Raw genomic sequence first — 22,541 nt, 5'->3', positions numbered from 1 at the left:
TGTGTAATGAGGATAAGAACATTTCTCCGTAGCGCTTGTTAAGAAAACTGAGCATCTATACCATCCCTTGCATGTTGCAGATACTCAAAATATTATTTGTTTATCCACTGAGTGTGATAGTCCGTTTCTTCTGTAGAGCACTGACCCTTTCCCTTGTTGAAAAGTGGAGAGGTTAAGAGCACTGATTCTGAAACCAGGCTTCATGGGCTTGAATCCCAAGTTTGCCAGTTTCTTGCTTTGTGATCCTAAGTCTCTTAAATACTCTGTGCCTTATTGTTCCTTATCTATAAAATGGGGATAATAATACCTGTCTTATAGGGTTCTTGTGGGAACTAAAGCAAATGCTTAGAAGAATACCTGGTACATAGTGAGTGCTCAATAAATGTTATTTTTGTCGCTTACCAGTCCGACCCAAGAGACTCTGGAGTGAGCTTCTCTCTCTCTCTCTCTCTCTCTCTCTTTTTTTGTTTTGCATTATCACAGACTACTCAGGCCAGCCTCTCTCCCCTTCTATCACAGATTCTGACTCCCTGCTGTGTTCAGGCACCTTTCCACAGCTGTGGATGTCATGGTAAACCAGAAGAAATGGTTTCTTACTTCCTGGAGCTTCTAGCCTGGCAGAAGCCAGACAGAAGCTCTGCAACAGCAGAAAACAGCATGCAATGGGAGCATTTAAGAAGGGGTAACAATCTAACCTCGAGGATCAGGTAAGGCTTCTTGGAGGAAGTGGCATGTGTGCAGTGACATGGAGGAGTAGGAACCAGTCAAGTGATTGGGGAGCAAAGTATGCCAACAAGAGGGAACAGAATGTGCAAAGGCCAAGAGACAGGAGAGAGAGAATGACAATTGGAGCAGCTAGAAGTTCAGCATGGAATGGAGGTCATAGACTGGAGGCTTATGGGGTAGATTCCAGGCTGCAGACGTGTCTTCAGGATTTCTGATTCAGTTGTCATATCTACAAATTGGAGTATTTCACATCTAGTTGAAGATTTGAGCTTCTTTTGAAAATCAGGAGAGGCCACGCTGGGTGACATTTCCATGTGGGGGTGTCCTCCAGCTCAACCAGTCCCCACCAGACCTCAGCCTGTCCCTGCCCTGGAGAGAGAGCTGGGGTTGGGGGAAGTCTGGCTGGGGAAGAGGTGGAGAAATAGCAGCATCCGATTCGAATGATTCAAACAGCTTTGCAGCCTGGTTTGAGTTGAATTTGTCCTGAGGAAATGGAGAGTCATTGAAGGGCTTTAAGCATTGGGGGTTTTGCTAAGTAAGATGTTTGTTATTTCTGTATCAAACCACAGACATCCAAGAGGGCTGTGGGGCGGGGGTGAGGCATGGGGGAGATAAAGAACAGAGGGTCATTTATAAACCTCATTGACACATGGGTTGTATTGTAGCTTCCTCATATATAAAATTTGACAGGAGCCATCAGAAATGCTTGAGAGGTAACATCTTTCTGCATAATTTGTCCCCCTTTCCCCTCTTGGGCTGGCAGGGGAAGGTTCCACAGGATCTGGATATTCAAGATCATTGGAAATTTCCCTGCTGCACACCACCCTGCTGCATGCTCTCCAAGGCCACGGTCCTGGTGGATGTTCTGTTCCACCATGGGACCTGCATTCTCCCAGCAGATGCATGGTTGAAGTGGCAGCACCTATGTCAGGGGATGGGGATGGACAAGGAACAGGCCATGCCCAGGAGACAATGTCTAATTACCTGGGGGCCTTGGGAAGCAATTTTCTTGGGTTGGAGAAATTGGTTTTTGTGCCTCCAGCCCATGCACACAGCTGAATGACATGTAGGTCAAGGAGGCATAATTATATGGAAATGGTTTTATGTTTGGGAACTTCTAAAAATCTACCTCTGCACACTGGGAGGTGGCAGAGAGAGAGTAGCTTTTATTCTGCCCAAGCTGAGTTCAGCAATGAAGGATGGCTTCCTTCATCATAACTTTGGAGGGGTCTGTTTCTTTTCTGGCTTTGGGAATGCATGCTTCAATGTCACAGAGAAAAAGAAGCAGTGCCTTCTTGGCATGCTGGTAATGAGCATGGGCACTGGATCTAGATCTGACATGTTCTTGCTGTGTGACCTTGGGCAAGTTACCTAACTTCTCTGTGCCTCCATTTGCTCCTCCGTAAAATGGAGCTGATTGTGAGGACTAAGTAAGTTAATGCATAGAAAGTGCTTAGAAGGGCGCCTGGGTGGCTCAGTTGGTTAAGCGACTGCCTTCGGCTCAGGTCATGATCCTGAAGTTCCCGGGATCGAGTCCCACAGCGGGCTCCCTGCTCAGCAGGGAGTCTGCTTCTCCCTCTGACCCTCCCCCCTCTCATGTGCTCTCTCTCTCTCTCTCAAATAAATAAATAAAATCTTTTTTAAAAAAAAGTGCTTAGAAGAGTGTAGGCTGCCCAGTAGACACCACTAGAATTGTGCCCTCTGCCCCCCCATCCATCCCGTTTCACTCACCATTTCTGCCTACCCCATGTCCCAGCTGAGAGGAACCACTGTTCCTGAAGCTCCCCAAATACGCCACATTCTCTCCAGCCTTTGAGACTTCACCTATGCAGTTCCCTCTTTCTATAACACTTCCCTCATCCATTTTGTCTGGTTGGTTCTTGTTCTTGACTTTCCATGAGCCAGCTTGTCCAGTCCCCAGATTGGTGCCCCTTATGCTTTGCTGTACCCCTTGTCTATAACAAAACAAACTGCCTCTCTTTCTCCTCTGAGCAGAAATATCATTCCCAAGAGAGAACAGGGAAAGTGTCAGTAGGAAAAGCAAGTGGGTTTTTTTTCCTTTAGAATAAGAGAAAATGTAAATAATAATAGCAGTAATAGAAGTAATGATGCTGATGATGAGAAATGTGTATCTTCTTCAGCCACAAGGGAAGTGGTCTTAATAGTGAAAATAATAGCTTCCATTTAGCAATCTTTTATATGCTAGAAACTGTGATAAGTGGTTTGCACTTAGTTACTGCTATTCCCCTTATTTTTAAAGGTGGGTGTTCTTCTATAGAAAGGAATTTAGGATTAGTTTACAGACTTGCCCAAGGTTACATAGCCAGTAAGTCACACAGCCAGGATTTAAACTCAGGTCTGTCCACCTGCAAAGTGTTAACTGCTACACTCTTTAAGAAGGCAGAAGGCCTTGGGACCATTGCTTCCAATGACTCCTAAGTCAGCTGCAGGTCAGAACTTGTGCCTACTGGCCTGCTAGTCTACCCTGACATGAGCACCATCATTGGGTGCTTCCTACTCCAGGATGCTGGGCCTTCCTTGCTGCCCTAGGGAAAAAGGCCTTTCCCTGCCTGTCCAGGGTTTCCCAGAATGACTAGGACACTCCTTGGTTGAACAAGGAAGGGATGGGCTGCTTTCTTGGCAGAGAGAACCGCAAGTGCAAAATCAAGGAAGTGTGAAAGCATGCTTTGTTTGTAGAACCGTAAAATGACAGGCTTGGCTGGTGTGTGGACCAGAGGGAAATGAAGAATGAGCATTCAAGAATCCAGTGTGATAACCTCAGTGAAATTGCTCTGCAAACTCCCAAGGTTGTTGTGGGGACCGAAGGAGACAACGCTTGGGAAGCGGCTTTACAAACTGGAAAAGCGTTAGACAAATGTTAATTATCACAAATTATTTCACAGGTAGTGTGATTGGTATTGGGAGCAAGATAGCAGAAAATTAAAATATCTGGTAATTTCTCTTGAATCCACATTCTCAAAAGCATTCCTAAATGAAAAATTCTAATTTCATTGCTCTCATCTCCTTTTTTTTTCAGATGAATAGATTGTAAAAGATTTCAGAAGCAATAAAAATTCAGTCAGTTTCCTGGTCATTATCAATTATACTGCCAGATTTTGAGACTTGCAGTAATTTTTTGTTGCCCATCTTTAAAACCACATCAGCTAATTCTTGATCCAAATATCTCTTAGAACCCTCTTGTCTTTTCTATTTCCTTGGTCATCCTGATGCTGGGGGCTCTTGGAAGGCAGGTCTGTATCTGTCTCATTTTGGGCCACATTCTTAGTGTTTAGTACAGTCCCTATACATGGTAGGTGCTTGACGGTTATTTGTTTTGTGCAGCATTGAGCCTAGATGGCATCGTATTACACTTCAGTTACTGCAGGAACTTAGCTCTGCTTTGGCCCTTGCCCCTCTGTTTCTGAAGCAGTCTGTCTGCATTTGCTCTAAAACTCAATCCATTTTCCTCATTCTGGTAAAATACTATTGGTAAAACTAATTTAACCAGTTAATATTAAATATTAAACCTGCTAACAAAGAATCCAGATGTACAGTTTAGCCCAAATGATAAAGTAGATAACTAAAATAAGGGGTATAACTATTCAAGAAGGCATCATCATCATCATTATTATTTGCTGATAATATAATAGTATGCTTACAGAACTCAAGAGAATTAGCTGAAATGTTATTAGAACCAGGAAGAGTCCTCAAGAGGACCAAAGCCTAAATGTAATAACAATAGATGACTACAAAATGGAATGGGAAGAAGACTCCATTCACGAGACTCTTAAGTGCCAACACCCTCAGAGGCTACACTCCCAGGGCAGGTGAAAGAAATGTCCTCCTTTTCAGCCTTGGGCTGTACTTTGTCTCCTGTATCCCCAAAGTCTTCCAAAGTCTCTCACAAAACTGTTCTGTTGGCTCTGGTTCTTACCAGTGTAAGAAATAAGGCGCACACCCAGTTGGCCTGATGGGGGAATTAGATGCCACCTCCATTATCATGCTCATACCCCTCTCAAGGAAGATTTTTCTCCCTGATTCCTGATTCCTACCTGATTCTACCTCCAACATGGACAGCCTTTACAATTCTGTAACCCATGCCTCAACCCCCCCATCTCCATGTCAGTAGAAGAGATCATGGCTTGCTTTTTTTTTTTTTTAATTAAGATTTATTTATTTATTTGAGAGAGAGCGCACGTGCACGTGCGAGTGGGGGGATGGGCAGAAGGAGAGAGAGAGAGGAGAATCCCAAGTAGACTCCCTGCCCAGTGTGGAGCCCGAGGTGGGGCTCGATCTTACCACCCTGAGATTACAACTTGAGCTGAAATCAAGTCAGATGCTTAGCCAGCTGAGCCACTCAGGGGCCCTGAGATCATGGCTTTATTTTTTATTTTTTATTTTTATTTTTTAAGATTTTATCTATTTGAGAGAGAGAGAATGAGAGATAGAGAGCACGAGAGGGAAGAGGGTCAGAGGGAGAAGCAGACTCCCTGCCGAGCAGGGAGCCTGAGGTGGGACTCGATCCTGGGACTCCAGGATCATGACCTGAGCTGAAGGCAGTCACTTAACCAACTGAGCCACCCAGGCACCTGAGATCATGGCTTTAATGAAAGCACCCACCTCGGTGATCCTGGAATCAAAGAACCTTCCTGACCGAAAGTACTATTAGTGCTTCATCTGAGCAGATGGCTACACGGACTCTTGCTCCTGATGTCTGGGGCAGAAGCCTGGCTTTGCATAGCACTAACTGTGTGACTGCACTTAACAGTTTACCATGTGCCTCAGTTTCCTCATCTATAGAATGGGAGTAATAGTACCTATTTCATGGGGTTAGAAGGATTAAACTAGTTAATTCATGGGAAGTTCTTGAAACAGTGCCCAACGGGTAGTAGGCATTCCTTTAATGTTAGTTATAATTATGGTAAACGACTGTTAGTTTAGTTTCTAGCATCAAGGCTTCAGCAACTGTACTATCCAAACTTCAGCCATGGATCCTGCCACATGGGGGGTTGTGGTGGTGGAGGCATGAGTACAGTATTTGACCACTGGGTTGGGGCTTCTACATCATCCTGAGCTTCTTTTCTGAACAGCAAATTATTGCACTATAGGGTAGTAGGTTGAACATTTTAAAAGTAAAAATTGGTCAAATATTGATAATTTCACATAGTACAACCTTATAATTTTCAGTTTACTTGTTTTGCCCACTGGGCAGTATGTATATCAATGGGCAAAATTCATTTGTCTCTCTCATTCCCAGCCCTTAGCAAAGGTTCTCATGTGAAGGAGATGCTCAGTACATGTGTATGATGAGGAAACAGACTTGTGGTCAGAACTCACATTGCATACTGGTTCCCAGATAGGAGGAAGGTGAGTTCCAGTCAGTAGGGGCAAAAAGTCTGCCCTGATTAACCCCTACTGCATTCCCAACACTGCCCTCCAACACAAGACTGGGGTTGATTTCTTCCTCTTTGTCCCCTGGTACATGGGCTTCCTTCTAGCTTACCTCTTACTAGTCTTCACGCTAGTGTGGGTTACTTCTTCATCTCTCCAACTAGATTGTGTCCTCCCTGAGGGCAGGAATCCAGATCTGTTTGTCTTTGTGCCACCAACAGCTTGCACGTAATTTATAAATGAGTGAATGAATAATGGAAAGTCCTGGCAGGATTCAGAGGGGCGGCTCCATTTTGGGGATCATTCCTACCACTGACAGCTTTGCATATGTAGTGGAACAATGAGCCCTGGATTTGAGGTTCAAGGATGTAGCTTTGCTTTTCAGCTTGGCCTATCAGTAGTAACTTGAGAAGGCTATTTGACTCCTCTGAGCTTCAGTCTCATAATGGATGAGAAAGCCCTTTGTAAATTTTAATTCACTTTGCATATTGGCCAGCACTATATTAACATTAATGGCTATTATTGATGACTCTTTTTGAGCATGAGGAATAAGCCTGGCACATAATAGGTGGTCAGTAAACATTCACCACATGAACTGGATTTGGAATTCTGAGCACTTGACTGAAATTAAGCCCACTTAGGGCTGATAGCAGAAACCTTGGAAGGATGTGGAAGACTACAGAGTTTTCACGGAAATTGTTTCATCACAATGTGCTACTTAAAAAAAAAAGGCAACTCAATTTCCATTTTGTAGGTTAGGTGTGGGGTGGAGAGGGAATTCACTTGCCTGTCTTTGCTTAAAAATAATTTCAAGTAATTAAACCATCTGCTTGGGGAGAGGGCAGTGGGGACACTGGGAGAGTCTTTAATCAGGAAGGAAGACATAGTACCTCAAAAATGCCTGCAAAGACCAGGCTGGGAGGGTGAACCAAGACAGAGGTCTGTAGACACAGCATTTGTCTTTTCCCATGCCCTGAATACCAATGTCTGCAGCAGGCCCAGCGGCAAGCACAGAGTATAAGCAGTGGTACACAGGCCTGTTTATCTCAGCTGTGCCGCTCGGTAGCTGAATTGCCTTGGGCAGGTTATTTTACTTCTTGGAGCCTCAGTTCCCCCACTGCCAAATGGGGCTAATAGAAATACCACCTCTCGGGCATTGCCGTAGGGATTAAATGAGGCAATGTGGAATAATGGGTTTGATTCAGTGCTTGGCTCGGAGTAAGTGCTCAATAAATGGTAGTGGTGGTGGTGGTGATGATGATAGTTGTGATCAAGATGTTTCTTCAGTCTCTTCAAGGTGAGTATGGACATTACATTTATGGGATTAAGAAAGCAGTCACCTATTCATCTGATGCATCCATCTACCCACGCACCTGTCCATTCAGTATTTGCAAAGGCCCCCCCAGAGGGTCCTGGCATCATGGAGATGACTCAGATCCAATGTGTACTGTGAGGGGCTCAAAGCCTAATTCAGCACTTTTTTTTTTTTAATTTAGAGAGAGAGGGAGGGCAGGGGAAGAGGGAGAGGCAGAGGGAGAATCTCCACCAGGCTCCATGCCCAGCATGGAGCCCGACGTGGGGTTCTGTCTCACAATCCTGAGATCATGACCTGAGCCAAAATCGAGTCAGATGCTTAACCGACCGAGCCACCCAGGTGTCCCAATTCAGCATTTTTTGATGCCCCCAGGCAAAGGTAAGTTGAAGCCCCACAGGAAGTTAAATGCCTTACCCTCACCTCACCTCTGTTATGAAACTTGTCACATTGTATTATGATTATTGACTTGCCTTTCTACCCAACTAGAGTGTGAGTTCTTTAAGGGCAGGGCCGTGTTATGTTCATGTTTGTCTTCCCCCCATCCTGTCCCCTAGAACTCCTGGCATAAGTAGGGCCTCATGAAATGGAGCCTGATCCTTAACACAGCCTAAGGAGCCCAGGTGGGGATCTGCTAGGAAATCCTTGTCCGTCCTAAGAAAAAAACTCTTCTGTTTATTAAGCACCTGTCGAGTGCCAGGTACGTTGTCTCATGTATTCCCCTCAACAAGGGGGACACTCTTAGCCTAATTTTACAGATATGGGAATTGACATTCAGAGAAGTTAATTGCACACAGCTGGAAAGTCCAGTGGATCTCAAATCCAGGTTTTCACCAACTTCCCTTTTTGCAGGAGAGCATTCAGTGCTCACATTTAGTGTGGTTGGAAAGAGTAGATGAGGCTAAAACTGTGATAGTATAAATGGATATGGGGTGTGTGTGTGTGTGTGTCTGATATACATAGTCAAATTGAGGAAGGCAATAACACAGTAAATTTAAAATCCTATAGGAGCAAGGCAGGGAACATAAGTGAGAGAAACAGGCCAGGTATATATCTATATAAAATCTGTGCTAGGGGTACAATAGGAAAAGGTGGGGACTGTGGTGAGCTGGAGAGCACAAAAGTCATCTCAAGGAGGCTATGGCTACTTGGTTCTAGGCACTTGATGACAGGGAGAGCTCAGTTTTTCTAGCCTTTAAAATTTTCCAAGACTCATGAGAAAACTGAATTTTTATGAGATTGCCTCTGAATGTTAATAGGCAAGGTGCTGCTTTTTAAGAAACTTTCAACAGACTTCTTTCACATTCTGTGGGGTCTGACTTTCCGGTTGGCTGTCGGCTGTTGACTGGCTATGACCCCCAGTCCAGGCCTCTTCAGGAGGTTATATGAGGGTGGTTGAGAAGGATGTTAACCAGCAGCATGCATTTGACTAGCATTTTGAGGAAAATATTCAGTACTGACAGTGATTAAGGGAAAAAAAAAAAAAAGAAAAAAGTCCTCTTACTTCCCAGAGCCATCCTCTTCTGGCTAGAAGGTCTAACTCCGAGGAGATCCAAGAGGCAACCACCATTTTCTTCCCTCTTCCATAAGCTCTCTCTGCCCATTTTCAGGATGTCCTTGGAGTCTCCACCTCCGTCTTTGGGGCATCACTCCCTTCTTCCTGCTGTACCCTGGGTCATTAGAATTGAATGCAGTCACAATGACAGTGTCCCTCTACCTTGCTGGCCAGAACTCAGTCCTGTTCATTTGTCAAATGACAGTGCTGAAGGTGACCCTTTTCTTCTTGTCCAAACACTTGCTTTCTCTCTGTTCAGGGCTCTTGCGACTGACAGCTGGATCATTAGCAGGACTTGCCCACTGCCACAACCAAGATGATAGCTCTGTTGTGCTGCGGGCGCTTTGCCACGGTGCCTGGAGAGCCAGGCACAGATGTCCTTGATGTCTGAGGACATTGTTAGTGTGCTCATTTCACTTCTCTGATGCTGTTTTACTTGGAGACCGAGGTGATTGATGGTGGATGGGGTAGGAGTAGGACTGGAGAGGCTCTGAACATGACCCTTGACCCATACTCCTACTGTGTGCCAGGCACTGCGTTGGGCACTCTAAAGGTATTGCTCGCTCTGTTCTACTGGAGCCCAGGGATCGTTCACACTGCAACAGCTTCTTCTTGCGGCTTCCCTCCTAAACCACCTTCCGTCTGTTTTTTTCACAGCAGCCAGAAAGACCTTTGAAAAACTCAGATTAGGTCATGTCAACTCCTTAAAAGGCTCCCATCTCTTCTTGCAACACTTAGAGTGAACTCCAGATTCCTTACTGTGGACCAGAAGGCCCCCACAGTCCAGCCTGTGTCCACCTCTTCCCCTCATCTCCTGCTACTCTCCCTCTTGCTCGTTGTACTCCAGCCACACAAGTCTGCCTTCGCTCCAGCTCATTCCCACCTCCGAGCTTTTACCCTTGCGCGTCCCTCTGCTGGCATGCCCTTCCCCCGTGCTTCCTGTGGCCAGTTCCTTCCCATTGTTCCAGTCTCAGTGCAGACATCAGCTCTTTGGAGAGCCCTTTCCTGACCACCCAACCGATGTAGCTTCCTATTGCCTTACCATGCTGTTTTCCTGACAGCATTATCAGTCTCTCAGAGTGTCGTTTATGCATCTGTTTACTTGTTTACCCCTTGTCTCCCCAGTAGAATATATACCTGTGCAGGCATTCTTTGTTTTTCCTCCAGTGCCTACATGGGTGCCTGGCATATGAAAGGGGTGCCATATATATGTGCTAAGTGAATAAAGTTGGTGTTATCACCCCCATTCTCAGATGAGGGAACTGAGGCTCCAAGAAAGGTAAATTACCTGCTCATGACTTCACAGCTAGCAGAGTTGCAGTGCTGGGACTGAACCCCCAGATATGCCTAATTCCTAAGTCAGTATTACTTTCCTGATGCCTTCTGGCCAGGACAGGTGGTGTTCTGGAAGGGTCCTGGGTGTGGAGGGCGGACATGATATGGGGACCAGGCTCTGTGAAGGTCAAGAGTGTGGGCCTGTGATTCCTTTAAGGAATGCCCATCCCTACCCTCTTCATGGCATTGGTCCCTCTTGAGTTCTTTCTCCAATCACTGCTCCATTCTGCCACCTTCTAGGAGAGCCGCTGCTTTTCGTTCAAGAGGCAGATGATGGTTCTTGTCAGCAGCTCTGTGGAGCTAAACCATGGTGGTGAGGTCAGGAATGCTAAAAGCAGACAGCTGCAGCCAGAACAGAATCACCAGGCCATTCTATACCTTTGACTGTGGGAGGAGTGTGTGTGTGTGTGTGTGTGCGCGCACGTGCGCACGTGTGTGTGCATGTCTCTGTGCGTGTCTCCCTGTGGGTGTATGTCTGTCTGTACATGTGTGTCTGTGTGTGTGTCTGTGCACACGTCTCTGTGTTTATGTGTGTGCATACATCTCTGTATGTCCGTGTGTGCGTGTGTGCACGTGCATGTCTGTGTGTGTGTCTCCCTGTGGGTGTATGTCTGTCTGTACATGTTTGTTTGTGTCTGTGCATGTGTGTCTGTGTGTGTCTGTGTGGGTGCATACATCTCTGTATGTCCGTGTGTGCACGTGCATGTCTGTGTGTGTGTCTCCCTGTGGGTGTATGTCTGTCTGTACATGTGCCTGTGTGTGTATGTGCATAAGTCTGTGTGCATACACATCTCTGTGTCTTTGTGTGTGCATACATCTTTGTATGTCCGTGTGTGTCTGTGTGTGTGTGGTATGTTGCTGTGTGTGGGTCTGTGGAGAGTCCCTCCTGTGAAGTGATAGGCTGATAGTTTTTGCTGCACTTAGCTGAAAACGGTAAGAAATGTCTTTGGGGGAAAAGCAATTGCCCCAGGTCTTCAACTGCTAAACATTCTGGCAAATGAGGGGGGAAAGAAAAGAAGTTACTGGTGAGTACCAGAAGTCAAAAGAAGCCAACACTGTAAAATGTGTTGTCCCAAATCAGGGTTCCTTTGTGTGGTTTTTACAAAGCTCTGGCTTCCTGTTTCCTCTGCATCTCATGCCCTTTTCTCCTCCTGTCCTCAGGCTGCCTTTTGGCCTTCCAGACTCACCCTCTTTCTGTTCCGATATGTGGCACCAGTCCCCTCTTGCCTAAGAGTCATTGCAAAGCCTATGCCCCTTGCTTCTTCCTTCCATTCTTTCCTTCCTCAGCCTTCGGGTTCCAGTTTTTCCTCTTTGAGGGAGCTTTCCTTGCCTTCCCCATTGGGCAAGTCCCCCCATGAAAAGCTCTCCTATCACCATGTGCCTCTCCTTCATGTTCTTTCACATGTGACTACATTTATTCAGGTTTGTGATCATGCCGATCTTCCCCATGTATATGCATATGAGCATGCAGACAGGAAGTGGGTCTTTTTAGGCTTGCTTTGAACCTAGCACAGTGCCTGGTACTTGGTAGTGCCAGGCATATTGATGGATGGATGGATGGACGGATGGACAGATGGGTGGATGGATGGGTAAGTGAATCAATAAATGCAGATGCAGTTGTCCAATTGCACTTTCTGGTTTCTTGTCTCATTCTTTTTTGCCATGGGGCAAAATGAAAACATGTATTTGGGTTCAGAGTCCCAACTCTCAATGTAGTTCAGCTGGTCATAACCTTTACTCAAGAGAAGCCCAAGTCATTCAGCCTCCACTTGATAGAAAAGCAAAGATCCTGGCTTATCCATACAGAGAAGTTCCCTCACTTTGAATCTCACCAGGATCTAAGGTAACCACATCCTCCCCACACCCCGACCTTTCCTTCCTTACATTTCCTTTGTTGGTGTAGAGACAGCAGGGTTATCCGTATTGCAATGGTCAAAGCACACTGGATTCAGAATCTAAAAGATTTGGGGTCAAGGTCACACCTGATTAGCTGTATAACCTTGGTGGAAATTCCTTGTCCTCTCTAGGACCTCAGTTTCTGTATTAAGAGCATTGTACTAGATCAGGGCTCCCCAGATTTTGTGATTGGCTCACGAGCATTATGATTTTTGCCATATTCTTGTGTTCCCTGTACTATTATTTACTTAACATTTTGTTTTAAAGTGATTTGCATTTTCCCCCCCTGAATTTATACCTTATATAGTACTGCTGTCCAGGAATGCCTGGGTGGCTCAGTCAATTAAGCGTCTGCTTTCAGCTTAGGTCATGATCCCAGCATCCTGGGATCAAGTCTTGCATCGGGCTCCTTGCTCAGTGGGGAGCCTGCTTCTCCCTCTGCGTGCCGTTCCCCTTGCTTGTGCTTGCTTGCTCCCTCTCTGACAAATAAATAAAATCTTTAAAAAATTTTTAAAAATACTGCTGTCCAATATAAATGGAATGTGAGCCACATATGCAATCTCAGTTTTTCTAGCAGCCACATTAAGAAAATAAGAAACAGGTGAAATTAATTTTAACAGTATGTTTTATTTAACTGTGTTCATCCAAAATGTAATCAATATAAATTATTAATGAGATATTTAATTTTTTTCATACTAAATGTCCAAAGTCTGGCATGTATTTTACATTTTGAGCACATTTCTCTATGGATGCTAATAAATCTTTCAGTGGAAATCTTCGATCTTTGTTTAGATGTCATAAAATATACAATTGAAAAGACTAGATTCACATACCCAAATTGTTCCAAGTATACAGTTATTTTCCAATAACTGAATCAAGTATCAAGGCTTAATTGTAAATTAATTGAAATGAGACCAGATTAAAAAAAAATCAGTTCCCGAGTTGTGCTAGTGAAATGTCAAGTGCCCTATAGCCACACAAGGCTGGGGGTTACTATATTGGACAGCATGGGCATAGAGCAACCCTGAATCACAAACCCACCTCCCTGCTGTAAACAGAAGATATTCTTAAATACAATGACAATACAAGGGTGACATTAAATTTTAGCTAGATACTGAGCCCTAGGCCTGCTCTGTGTCTGTTATAAAGGGAGATTTAGCACACATAAAAAGGTGTTAAAGACACTAGCACCAAGATGAGACTTTCCCTTTGATAGAATCAGAAGGATTGAGAAAACTGAAAAGGGGTTAAATAATGATGCAGACTTGTGCCACCTAAAATAATCCCACATACAACAACAACAACAAACCCCCCCAGAGTCTGGATGATTACTCTGAACTCTGAAATTCCACAGCCTGTTTCTGCTTTATTCCTCCTATCACTTTGCTTCCTCAAGAGACCACTAGCAGTGTGATTTTATAAAAAGGGAGAGTTGGGAAAGTAAGTTCTGGTTTAGACATTGCCGTTCCTAGCTCTGCGACTTTGGGTAAAGTCTCAGTTTCCTTCTGTTATAAAATGATGGTGCTTGCTCTCACAGAATAGCAGCCATGGAGTGGCAGACACTGGGGACCCTGCTAGCCATGCATTGCTTCATTTTGTCCATATCATACACCCTGTGAAAAAGGCACTGTTATACCCATTCTGCAGAGAGGAACACTGGTGCTCAGAGAAGTTCAAGCAACTTGCCAGAGCCCCACCAATGGGAAGTCATGAGGCTGGAATTTGAATCCAGATCAGCGGGGACCATGACCCCACATCCTAATCCACTATGCTCTCAGGTTTTAAGGGCTCTTCCATTTACAAAAATAAATAAATAAATAAATAAATGGTGGATTTGTGTTCCAGGACATTGTTAACATGCAGTTTGTGGTACTACTTGGAGCTCTTTCTTCTAGTCACGCCAAATCCCTGGTTTCCTGAGTTGGCATGCTTTTTTTATTTAGCCACACATTTATTTGGGTCTCCATCGCCTTTATTTCTTGCTCCCCTCCCTAACATCTTGTTTTTATTCTCCACCCACTGTGACCCCCTTGGCATTTCTTGGTTGAAGTTTTACCCATTTCTTGAAGTTTTACCCACTCTGGAGTTTGTGAATTGGCAGCCTGGTGGGCTGTATCAAGCCTGCAGATATGTTTGGTTTGGCTCATGCAGTGCTGGCTCACATAGTGTTTTTAAAAATTTTTGAATTAGTTGCCAACATTGAAACATTGGGATATTTCACATAAAAATCTGGATTCCTAGATTTTTGGAAGAATTTGGCAACACTGGATTGGCTGGAGAGCTGAGTGGTGGTGGTACTTTCTAACCTACCCCAGTCCCCACTCCTCCCTATTGTCTGTCATCCCCATCTCTTATGACCTAGCCCAAGTGTCAGTTGTCAGCTGTCATTGTGTGTGGGCTGCCATTCTCTTAGATAAAGCTGGGCAGCAGTACTGAGTATCACTGTCGATTCCTAGCTATGTGACTGTGGGTATCTCAACATTCTCATCTGAAAAATGGGCATGATAACTATACAGGCGTCAGAGGGTCATTGGGGGAATTAAATGAGTTAGTGCCTGTAAAATGTTTTGAAGAATCCCTAGCACATAGTGCAACATATGCGTTAGTAGTTGTTAAGAGGAAAGTGCAGTGGTTTTGGTACATATGTCTCTATCACTGAGGGAAAATTAGAGAGACCAAAAGAGCCACATGCTTTCAGAAAAACAGCAGGGAAGCATGATTCTTTGGGTAAGTGAAGCATTTCTTAAAACTGGGCCGCTGTGTGCATTTACACTATCTGACTGCTTCTAGCAGGTATTTGAATTTGAGACACCTGCCCTCCCCTGCCCCCAGCATTTCAGGCACCCTCTGCAGGGCTGGCATTCCCTATCAGTGTTGCCCACATAGTTCAGATCACATGGAGGTTCAGTGACAGGGTCTGTGTTCACCTCCCCACCTCGCTTCTGTTCATGGTCCTGGCTGCAGCATGCAGGGCAGTCTTGCTGGGTGCTTGTCAGACCCTTTATCAACTTTAGCTAAAGAAGATTTCATGTTCTGGACTGATGTATTTCTGGAGGTTTCACTGAACCACAGGCAACTCTCTGAGAGGTACAAATTCCTTAGGCTTATGATGGAATTGATTACTTATTGGATAATTCATTCCTAGTTTTCCAGGGCAGAGTTTCATTCCTGGTGGGTGCACTTTGAGTGGAATTGTGCAGTTATGGAAAAGACCTATATATAAAGTTATTTGTGGCTTCAGGGGATTTACAAAGCTTGTTGACATGTCAGGCAATAAAAACAATGCTACCTACTATTTATTGAGCTCCCACAATGTTCAAGGGATTGTGAGAAGCCTTTGCATATTTTATTTTGGATTACCATCACAACAATGCAAGGCACAGAAGATTAATAACATTTACTGACCTCTTAACTCTATTTGAGAGCACACATGTGCCAAGAATGATGCTACACATTTTTACAATTTCATTTGATCCTCACAACACCCCTATGAGATAGATATTATTATGATCCCGTCTCACTGATGAGTATGAGACACAGAGAGGGTGAGAAATTTGCCCAAGGTCACAAACTAGCAGGTAGGGGAGCTAGGATTCAAACCCAGGCAGTTTGACATTAGCGATCCCTTGCTTAACTGCTGAACTTGGCTGACTGCTTTCTTACAAATGAAAACGGAGGCTCAGAGGTGGAGTATCATATCTGAGATCACACAGCAAACAAGGGTAAGGTAGAGGATCCAAATCCATGTCCATTCAGTTCCAATGCAGTGTCTTTTATACTCAACCTCAAAAGCAGAATTGACACATGGGATCACTACAGAAATCATGCAGGGGCAAGGACAAAAGCTACTGGTCTGGACCCCAGCCCAAGGCTAGCCCCAGCCAGCCTCCAGCATAGCTACTTCATTGGTCTGTACTTGTTTCCCATCTATGGGCCATGTTTCCGACTGAGCTATACAAGCAGAACCCGGCTCCCCCAGGTCTTTGACAGACCCACACAGTGAATTATTGCCAGAGCCAAGCCTGGAATCCAGGACTCCTCATGCAGTGCTCTTTCTCCCACTGTTATAACTTAAGGGATCCAAGGCCCAATGTGCATAAAGAGGAGCCATACAGGTTACAGAGGACAGTTAAGTGCAGCGTGTAGGGACTTTGACATTAGAGTGCCCATGTGCTTTTGAAAGGGGCAGCCATTAAATAAATTATGGTACAGATATACAATGGAATACTATGCAGCTTCATAAAAGAATGAAAAAGCTTCAATATACCATTATGGATGATTAATACATTAAGTGAAAAAGAGTAAGACGGAGGACAGTGTGTACAATGTGCTCATTTTGAGGAGAGTAAAAAATAAAAAGAAGAGTTGAAATCCTCTATTCATACTTGCTTGTATATCCACTAAAATACTCTGAAAGAACAAAAAGAACTCAAGATACTGATGAACTAGTTACCTGTGTGGTGGTGATGATGGGGTGGATTTGAGAACTGGTGAGCAGGGGAAAGGGATGGTAGGAAGATTTTGCAATGTGTGCCTTTTTATATTTTTAAGTTTTTGAATAATATAAATGTCATTACTTATATAATGTGCACACACACATACACACATGCATGCACCACACAAAAGCAGCTGCATAGGAAAGCAGCCTATTCCTCAGCCACAGCCAACCTTCTGGGAATATGAGCCTAATGTTCTTCTGGTGTTTCAAGGGAACTTGGAAATCTATTTTTTTATTCCAATTTTTAGTTTCAAATTGTTCATTGCTAATATATAGAAATATAATGGGTTATTGGAAATTAACAATGTGTCCTATAAACATGCTGAACTCAATAGTTCTTAGGAACTTTTTTTGGTGGCGTATTTGTGATTTTCTCTGAAGGCAATTGTATCATCTGTGAATAGAAACAGTTTAATTTCTTCCTTCCAGTATACCTTTTATTTCTTTTTCTTGCCCAGCTAGAACTTCCAGTATGCTGTTGAATCTGAGTAGTGAGAGCAGATATCCTTGCCTTGCTCCAGATCTTAGAGGGAAAACATTCCATCTTTCATCATTAAATGTGATCTTAGCTATAGGTTACTTATTGATGGTTAAAGAAGTTCTGTCTATATTCCTAGTTTGATAAGTTTTTATCATGAATGGATATTGAATTTTGTCAAATAGTTTTTTTTTTGCATTTATTGAGAAGATCATGTGGATTTCCTTTTTTTAATATGGTAGGTCACACTGATGATTTTCAAATGTTGAACCAGCCTTGCATTCCTGGAATAAACCCAAGTTTGTCTTGGTTTATTATCATTCTTATATATTCCTGAGTTAGATTTGGTAATATTTTCTTGAGGAATTTTTTTGTGTGTGTCTGTGTTCATGGGGAATATTGGTCAGTAGTTTTCTTATAATGTCTGGTTTTGGCATTAGGGTAAAACAGGTGTCATAAAACAAGTTGAGAATTTTTCCTTAACTTTTTAAATGATGAAAAAAATGACTTATAGAGTGCTTACTGTGTGGCAGGCAGTGTGTTAAATGAATAACCCACTGAAGCCTCACAGCAACTCTGCGAGGTATGTGCCATTATTACCATCATCCCATTTTACAGATGGGAAAGTGAGGCACAGAGTAGTTAAAGTCACTTACCTAAGGTCACATAGCTTATAAGTAGCAAAGCCAGGACTCAGACCCCAGAGGTCTATCGCCAGACCTTATACTCTTAACCTGTTTACTAGATTTTCTCGAAAGATGTTTACAGGTGAATGAGAACACATCTGGAGTACTCAGTCCATCTTACTGGTCACCATTTTCCCACCCCTGGTTAACAATAACTGTAACTACTGTGTGTCACAGCACTGACTGTCTGCCAGGTGACAGACTCATCGTCTCCATCTCGCACCGACCCTCACAGGCAGGTATTAACCTGTGCTTTCTTCTAGTTACTGGCTCCCCTATTGGCAGTTGCAGAAATGCTCCTATCAGCTGGGTGGTGTGTGGTTTCAGACTATCATCTTCCTTACCTTGTCTCCTTTAACATCCCTGGTGCCTTTTAGAAAGTAAAATTTAAAAAATATCTTTCGAATCTCAGTTTAATTTTGTGCTGCTCCTTCCTTATCGGCCAGGCTCACCTGTCTTCTCTGCCGCTCTCGCCCCCCCAGGCATCAGGCTCATCTCTTCCTCCTGCACTGCCTTCTGCTTTTTACTGTCTTGTCCTAGTTGGCCTCATCAGTGTCCCCAGCTCTACCTTGTTCGCTTGGCTGGCTTATTGTATGCATTTTGAAAGATTAGAAACATCTTGCTTACTTAAAAGGAGGAGAAAAGAGACAGAGTTTTAGGGATAGCTGGGACACCAATTTTTTCCATCGAGCACATAGCATGAAGGACTGAGGTTAGTTAAAAGAACTTCCTGGCAATAATGAAGGCACTGTGGTGCAATTGAAAGAGCAGGTGTTTGCACACTGGCGTGACTGTGTGACTATAGACAAGATGCTCCACTTCTCTGAATCTGTTTGCTCATCCATAAAATGGGTTCAGAGACACGTACAGGTCACAGGGATGTGGTGGGGATTAAGTACAATAATCTAAGTATTTAACATGCAAAAAGATCCAGTGTGGAGAAGGCACTAATAAGTGCTTTCCTCAGTCCAGACACTGTGCTAAGCCATTTTATATAGACAATCTTATTTAATATATACTATCTGTGTGGGTAAGTAGATACTGCTGTTACCCTGATTTTATAGGTGGGGAAAATTATGGTACAGAAAGTTAAGAGTTCTTAAGTGGCAGATTCTTAAGAGTTCTTAAGTTCTTAAGAGTTCTTAACTGCCCATACTTCACATTAGGACCCCCTGGGACCCATGCCATACCAATTAAGTTAGACTGTCTGGGGCCATTCCTAGAGGCAGGGTATTGGACCACATGCTTTTCCTAAGCTCTTCCTTTCAGTCTGGAGACTGAAGGTGGTAAGAAACATCTGTGCTTTCTCCTAGTTAATGGCTCCCCTATTGCCAAACACTCAGCCACTCCCCATCCACCCCTTGGTTCCCACCCATGTTTTCAACCATCCCTGTGAGAATTTGGAAATGGGATGAGTCCACTGCCAGGAAAAGTGATTCAATTAAAATCTCAGTTTTCAACAATATTACCAAGCCCTGGGGTCTGTTACTTCACACCCAGCATAGCTGTGCATCCCGGTCAGTAGCAGGGTAATGAGGGTTTGCTAATTGCTGGGGGGGGGCGGGGGGGGAATACTGTAGTGAGCTCAGCAGGAGGAGTAAGGCGCTGAGCTAAGTGCTTTTCCTGTGGCTCCCAGCCCCTTCTCTGGCTCACATGCCAAGCAGCCCCCCTCCTCACAGCCAAATCAGCTTCATGATGACCACAACTGCCGCACCACAGTGGTAATCAGTGTGTGGTGCGTCAGGCCCTGAGCTGAGTGCTTAACTTGCACCATCATCTCCATCAACATTTTTACTTCTCACCATCATTCCAGGAGTTAGCTGCTGTCCTAATGCCTATTTTACAGATGTGGAAACAGAGGCACAGAGTCACAGAAGGTCCACATGTTAATACCCAGCTTCATTCTGTAGTGTGCATTCTTAGGTACCAGGACATACTTGCCTGCCCTTATGGTTCTAAGAGAATGACTTAAGTATTTTACTTTTGAACCACCTTGCAAACCATTAACAAAACCATTATCAGCCCATGGTCTTCCCGAAAGCCTGGCCTCTTCAGTCATCCTTTTCCAGAATGCTTGGTCCTTGCATCTACCACAAACTCTACTTGTGAGCTCCTTGAACTCAGGGACTGTACCTTAAGGATCCCCGAGTCCCTTAGGCACCTCTTTAGCACTTGGCACACAGTAGGTGGCCACAACTCTTAGTACTCATCAACGCCTTCCAAGTACTCATCAACGCCTTCCAAGTTCTCATCCCGATCCCTCCCTCCTTTCAGTCTCCAAATCCTGGGCTCAGCCTTGATGAGCCTGTGCCTAGCACTGTCTGGCACACAATAGGTGCCAATGCTATGGGTCAGAAAGGCCCTTAGCTGGCATAGGAGTTATGCTGTGGAGATGTGAGGTATTTTGCCTTCCACCTTGAGGTGTTTGAAGGTCTGAGCTTTTCCCTGTTCTGCTCATCCTCATGTTCCTGCTCTGGACCTTTGGAGCCTCTCCTTGTCTTTATGTTTCTGTCCCTTAAAGGGTTTTCAGAAGAAAAGCCTGGGAGAGTGGCTACTTTAGTCAGCAGAGGAGATGTAGGGGTGAAGGTGGAGGGGTCAGACTAATTCTGATGTGAGAGCTGAAGGGAAAAGGGGCCCTGTCACTTTTCTGGTTCAGCAAGTGTCACCAATAACCAACCTTCTCAAAAACTCACTCACCTTAAGAGAGCTCTGGGAGAGGCCCAGGAGGGCTGACGGGGAGGTGGGGACTGGACTGAAATCAATTCCTGCTCAAGGTAATTACAGGACAAGTGCTGCTGCCCCAGCAGGGCGAATCAGAGGTTGAGTGTCTCCCAGGGCAGCCAGAACGATTAGTTAGTAATAAAAACCTCATCACTTGCTGGGAGAGAGGTTCAGTAATTGTAAACTTATGCTTTTCTGTGCCTGCCAAAATTTGTGAGGGGGCATGTATTTAAACAACCTTATCAGGGCCCCTGACCACCAAGTTGAATGTTTTGAAAAGGAAATCTCAGCAAGCCTCTCAAATCCAGCTCTCAAGTTCCCAGGATCCTGGGATGCGGAATGACAGGGTAGATGATGCTATGATTCTAGGCTGTACATTGGATTTTTTTCTTTGTGCTTCCTTTTGTCCCTCTCTCATCTCCCTGCAAGTGATCTTTAGGAATCTTTCTGCACACAGACTGTCTCAGGGACTATCTGGAAGAAGGGTTTATCTCAAGCTGGAACCCCAGGAAACCCCTCCTCCTCTCTCACAAATAGCAAGCACCCCCCAGCCCCCAGCAGCTCAGCTCTCTTCAGGAATTCAGCACCAGTCTCAGCCACACTTTGGAGAGGACGTTAAGATGTGGGACCAGCTAGACATCCGCAGCAGTCGTCAGCTGCCCAGGGTGGGTAGATAGGGAAGCAAAGCCAGGGGGCAAGGCATGTCCTCAAGGAGACTGTGACCCCCTGAAGTGGCGGTCTCCGCATTCTGTGTGTGTCTCTGGATCCTTGCCCTGGTCAAAGCATGGTCCCAGAGCCACCCTGACCCTTCTTAGCCTGCCTGGAGACCCATTCTTCGCTTAGGGGTCACAGGGGCTCATCCCTTGCTCCATCCCAGTGGCCCCAGAGAAAGTGTGCTGGGCATCAGTCTCCCGCTTCACCTGGAATCAGGCGGGGACAGCGGTGGGGCACAGGGGCAGAGGTTTCCTCAGGCTGAGGTGGACATGGGGGGCGACGGGAGAAGTGAAGCCCCCACCAAACTATCTGTTGGCAGGTGCGGTCAGGTCACATACACGGCCCCCACTGGACACCCTCAGGGATGCGGATCCCTTCAGATGCGCATGCAAATACTCGAATCCATGCGCACACTCACACCAACCCATACACCGTGCCCATCAGCTGCCACGCACGCTCGTGACACACACACACACACACACACACACACACACACACACACACACACAGTCCCCGCCAGGCCACAGCAACTTCCTTTCCCCCAGTCTGGAAATGTCCGCAGTTGCCCTTAAGGCTTAAACTTTTTCAGAGGGAGCGCCAGGGATCGCAAGGTGAGGGTATCGAGACCTGGGGGCTCTGGCAGGGTTGCTCCGCACTTGGGGCTCCTGGCTTCCTCCCTCTCCCGCACGCTCCTCACCTGGTAAACCGAGGCACAGCAAGAGGCTGTAGTAGACCACGGGCACGAAGCCCAAGCCGCAGACCGAGCCAGGGGACCAAGATAGCGAGCTGTTGGCTACGAGGTGGGCGTGCGTGTGCTCCATGAGCTCGCCCCTCGTTCCCCTAGTCTCCGCACCCGGCCTGCCAGCCCCGCTCTGGACGCCGGCTCGGTGGTGGCGGCGGCGGAGGCAGCAGCTGGAGCAGCAGCGCCTCTCCTTCCCGCTGTACTTGCTTCTACCCTTGGCCGTGGTCCCCTCTGCTCGCTCCGCACCTGCCTGCCTGGAGTCCTGGCACGGCCCTCGCGTAGGGCACAGGGCAGTGGGCGCAGGGACTCGGGAGGGGCTCCCAGAGCCGGTTAGTGCGCCTCCCACCTCGGACCTGCTCGGCTCCCGCCTCGGAGACGGGAAGCTGGGACGCTGCTCCCCGCAGCCAATCAGCAACTGCCTGGACGCGGATGATGGGAAGGGTGTGTGTGTGTGTGTGTGTGTGTGTGTGTGTGTGTGTGTGTGTGT

At 45.5% G+C, this 22,541-nt stretch overlaps 1 protein-coding gene and 1 long non-coding RNA gene across 2 annotated transcripts in view; one reads left to right on the top strand and one right to left on the bottom strand.

Moving 5' to 3' along the window:
* The window catches only part of GPR139 (G protein-coupled receptor 139), a 39,362-nt gene extending 17,229 nt beyond the window's left edge, over window positions 1-22,133 (bottom strand). Inside the window, exon 1 of the mRNA XM_025855497.1 lies at window positions 22,010-22,133. Within this exon, the coding sequence (XP_025711282.1) occupies window positions 22,010-22,133 (124 nt within the window). The remainder of the gene's footprint in view (window positions 1-22,009) is intronic.
* Window positions 1-22,541, top strand: part of LOC141373964 (uncharacterized) — a 221,158-nt gene that overhangs the window by 125,618 nt on the left and 72,999 nt on the right. The gene's annotated exons all lie outside the window — the stretch shown is intronic.

The sequence above is a fragment of the Callorhinus ursinus genome, unplaced genomic scaffold (assembly GCF_003265705.2).
Source record: "Callorhinus ursinus isolate GAN/ISIS: 27379988/994484 unplaced genomic scaffold, GSC_fseal_2.0 scaffold13, whole genome shotgun sequence".
NCBI lineage: Eukaryota > Metazoa > Chordata > Mammalia > Carnivora > Otariidae > Callorhinus > Callorhinus ursinus.
The sequence above is the reverse complement of the archived record's forward strand: the minus strand, read 5'-3'. Positions and strand labels throughout refer to the sequence as shown.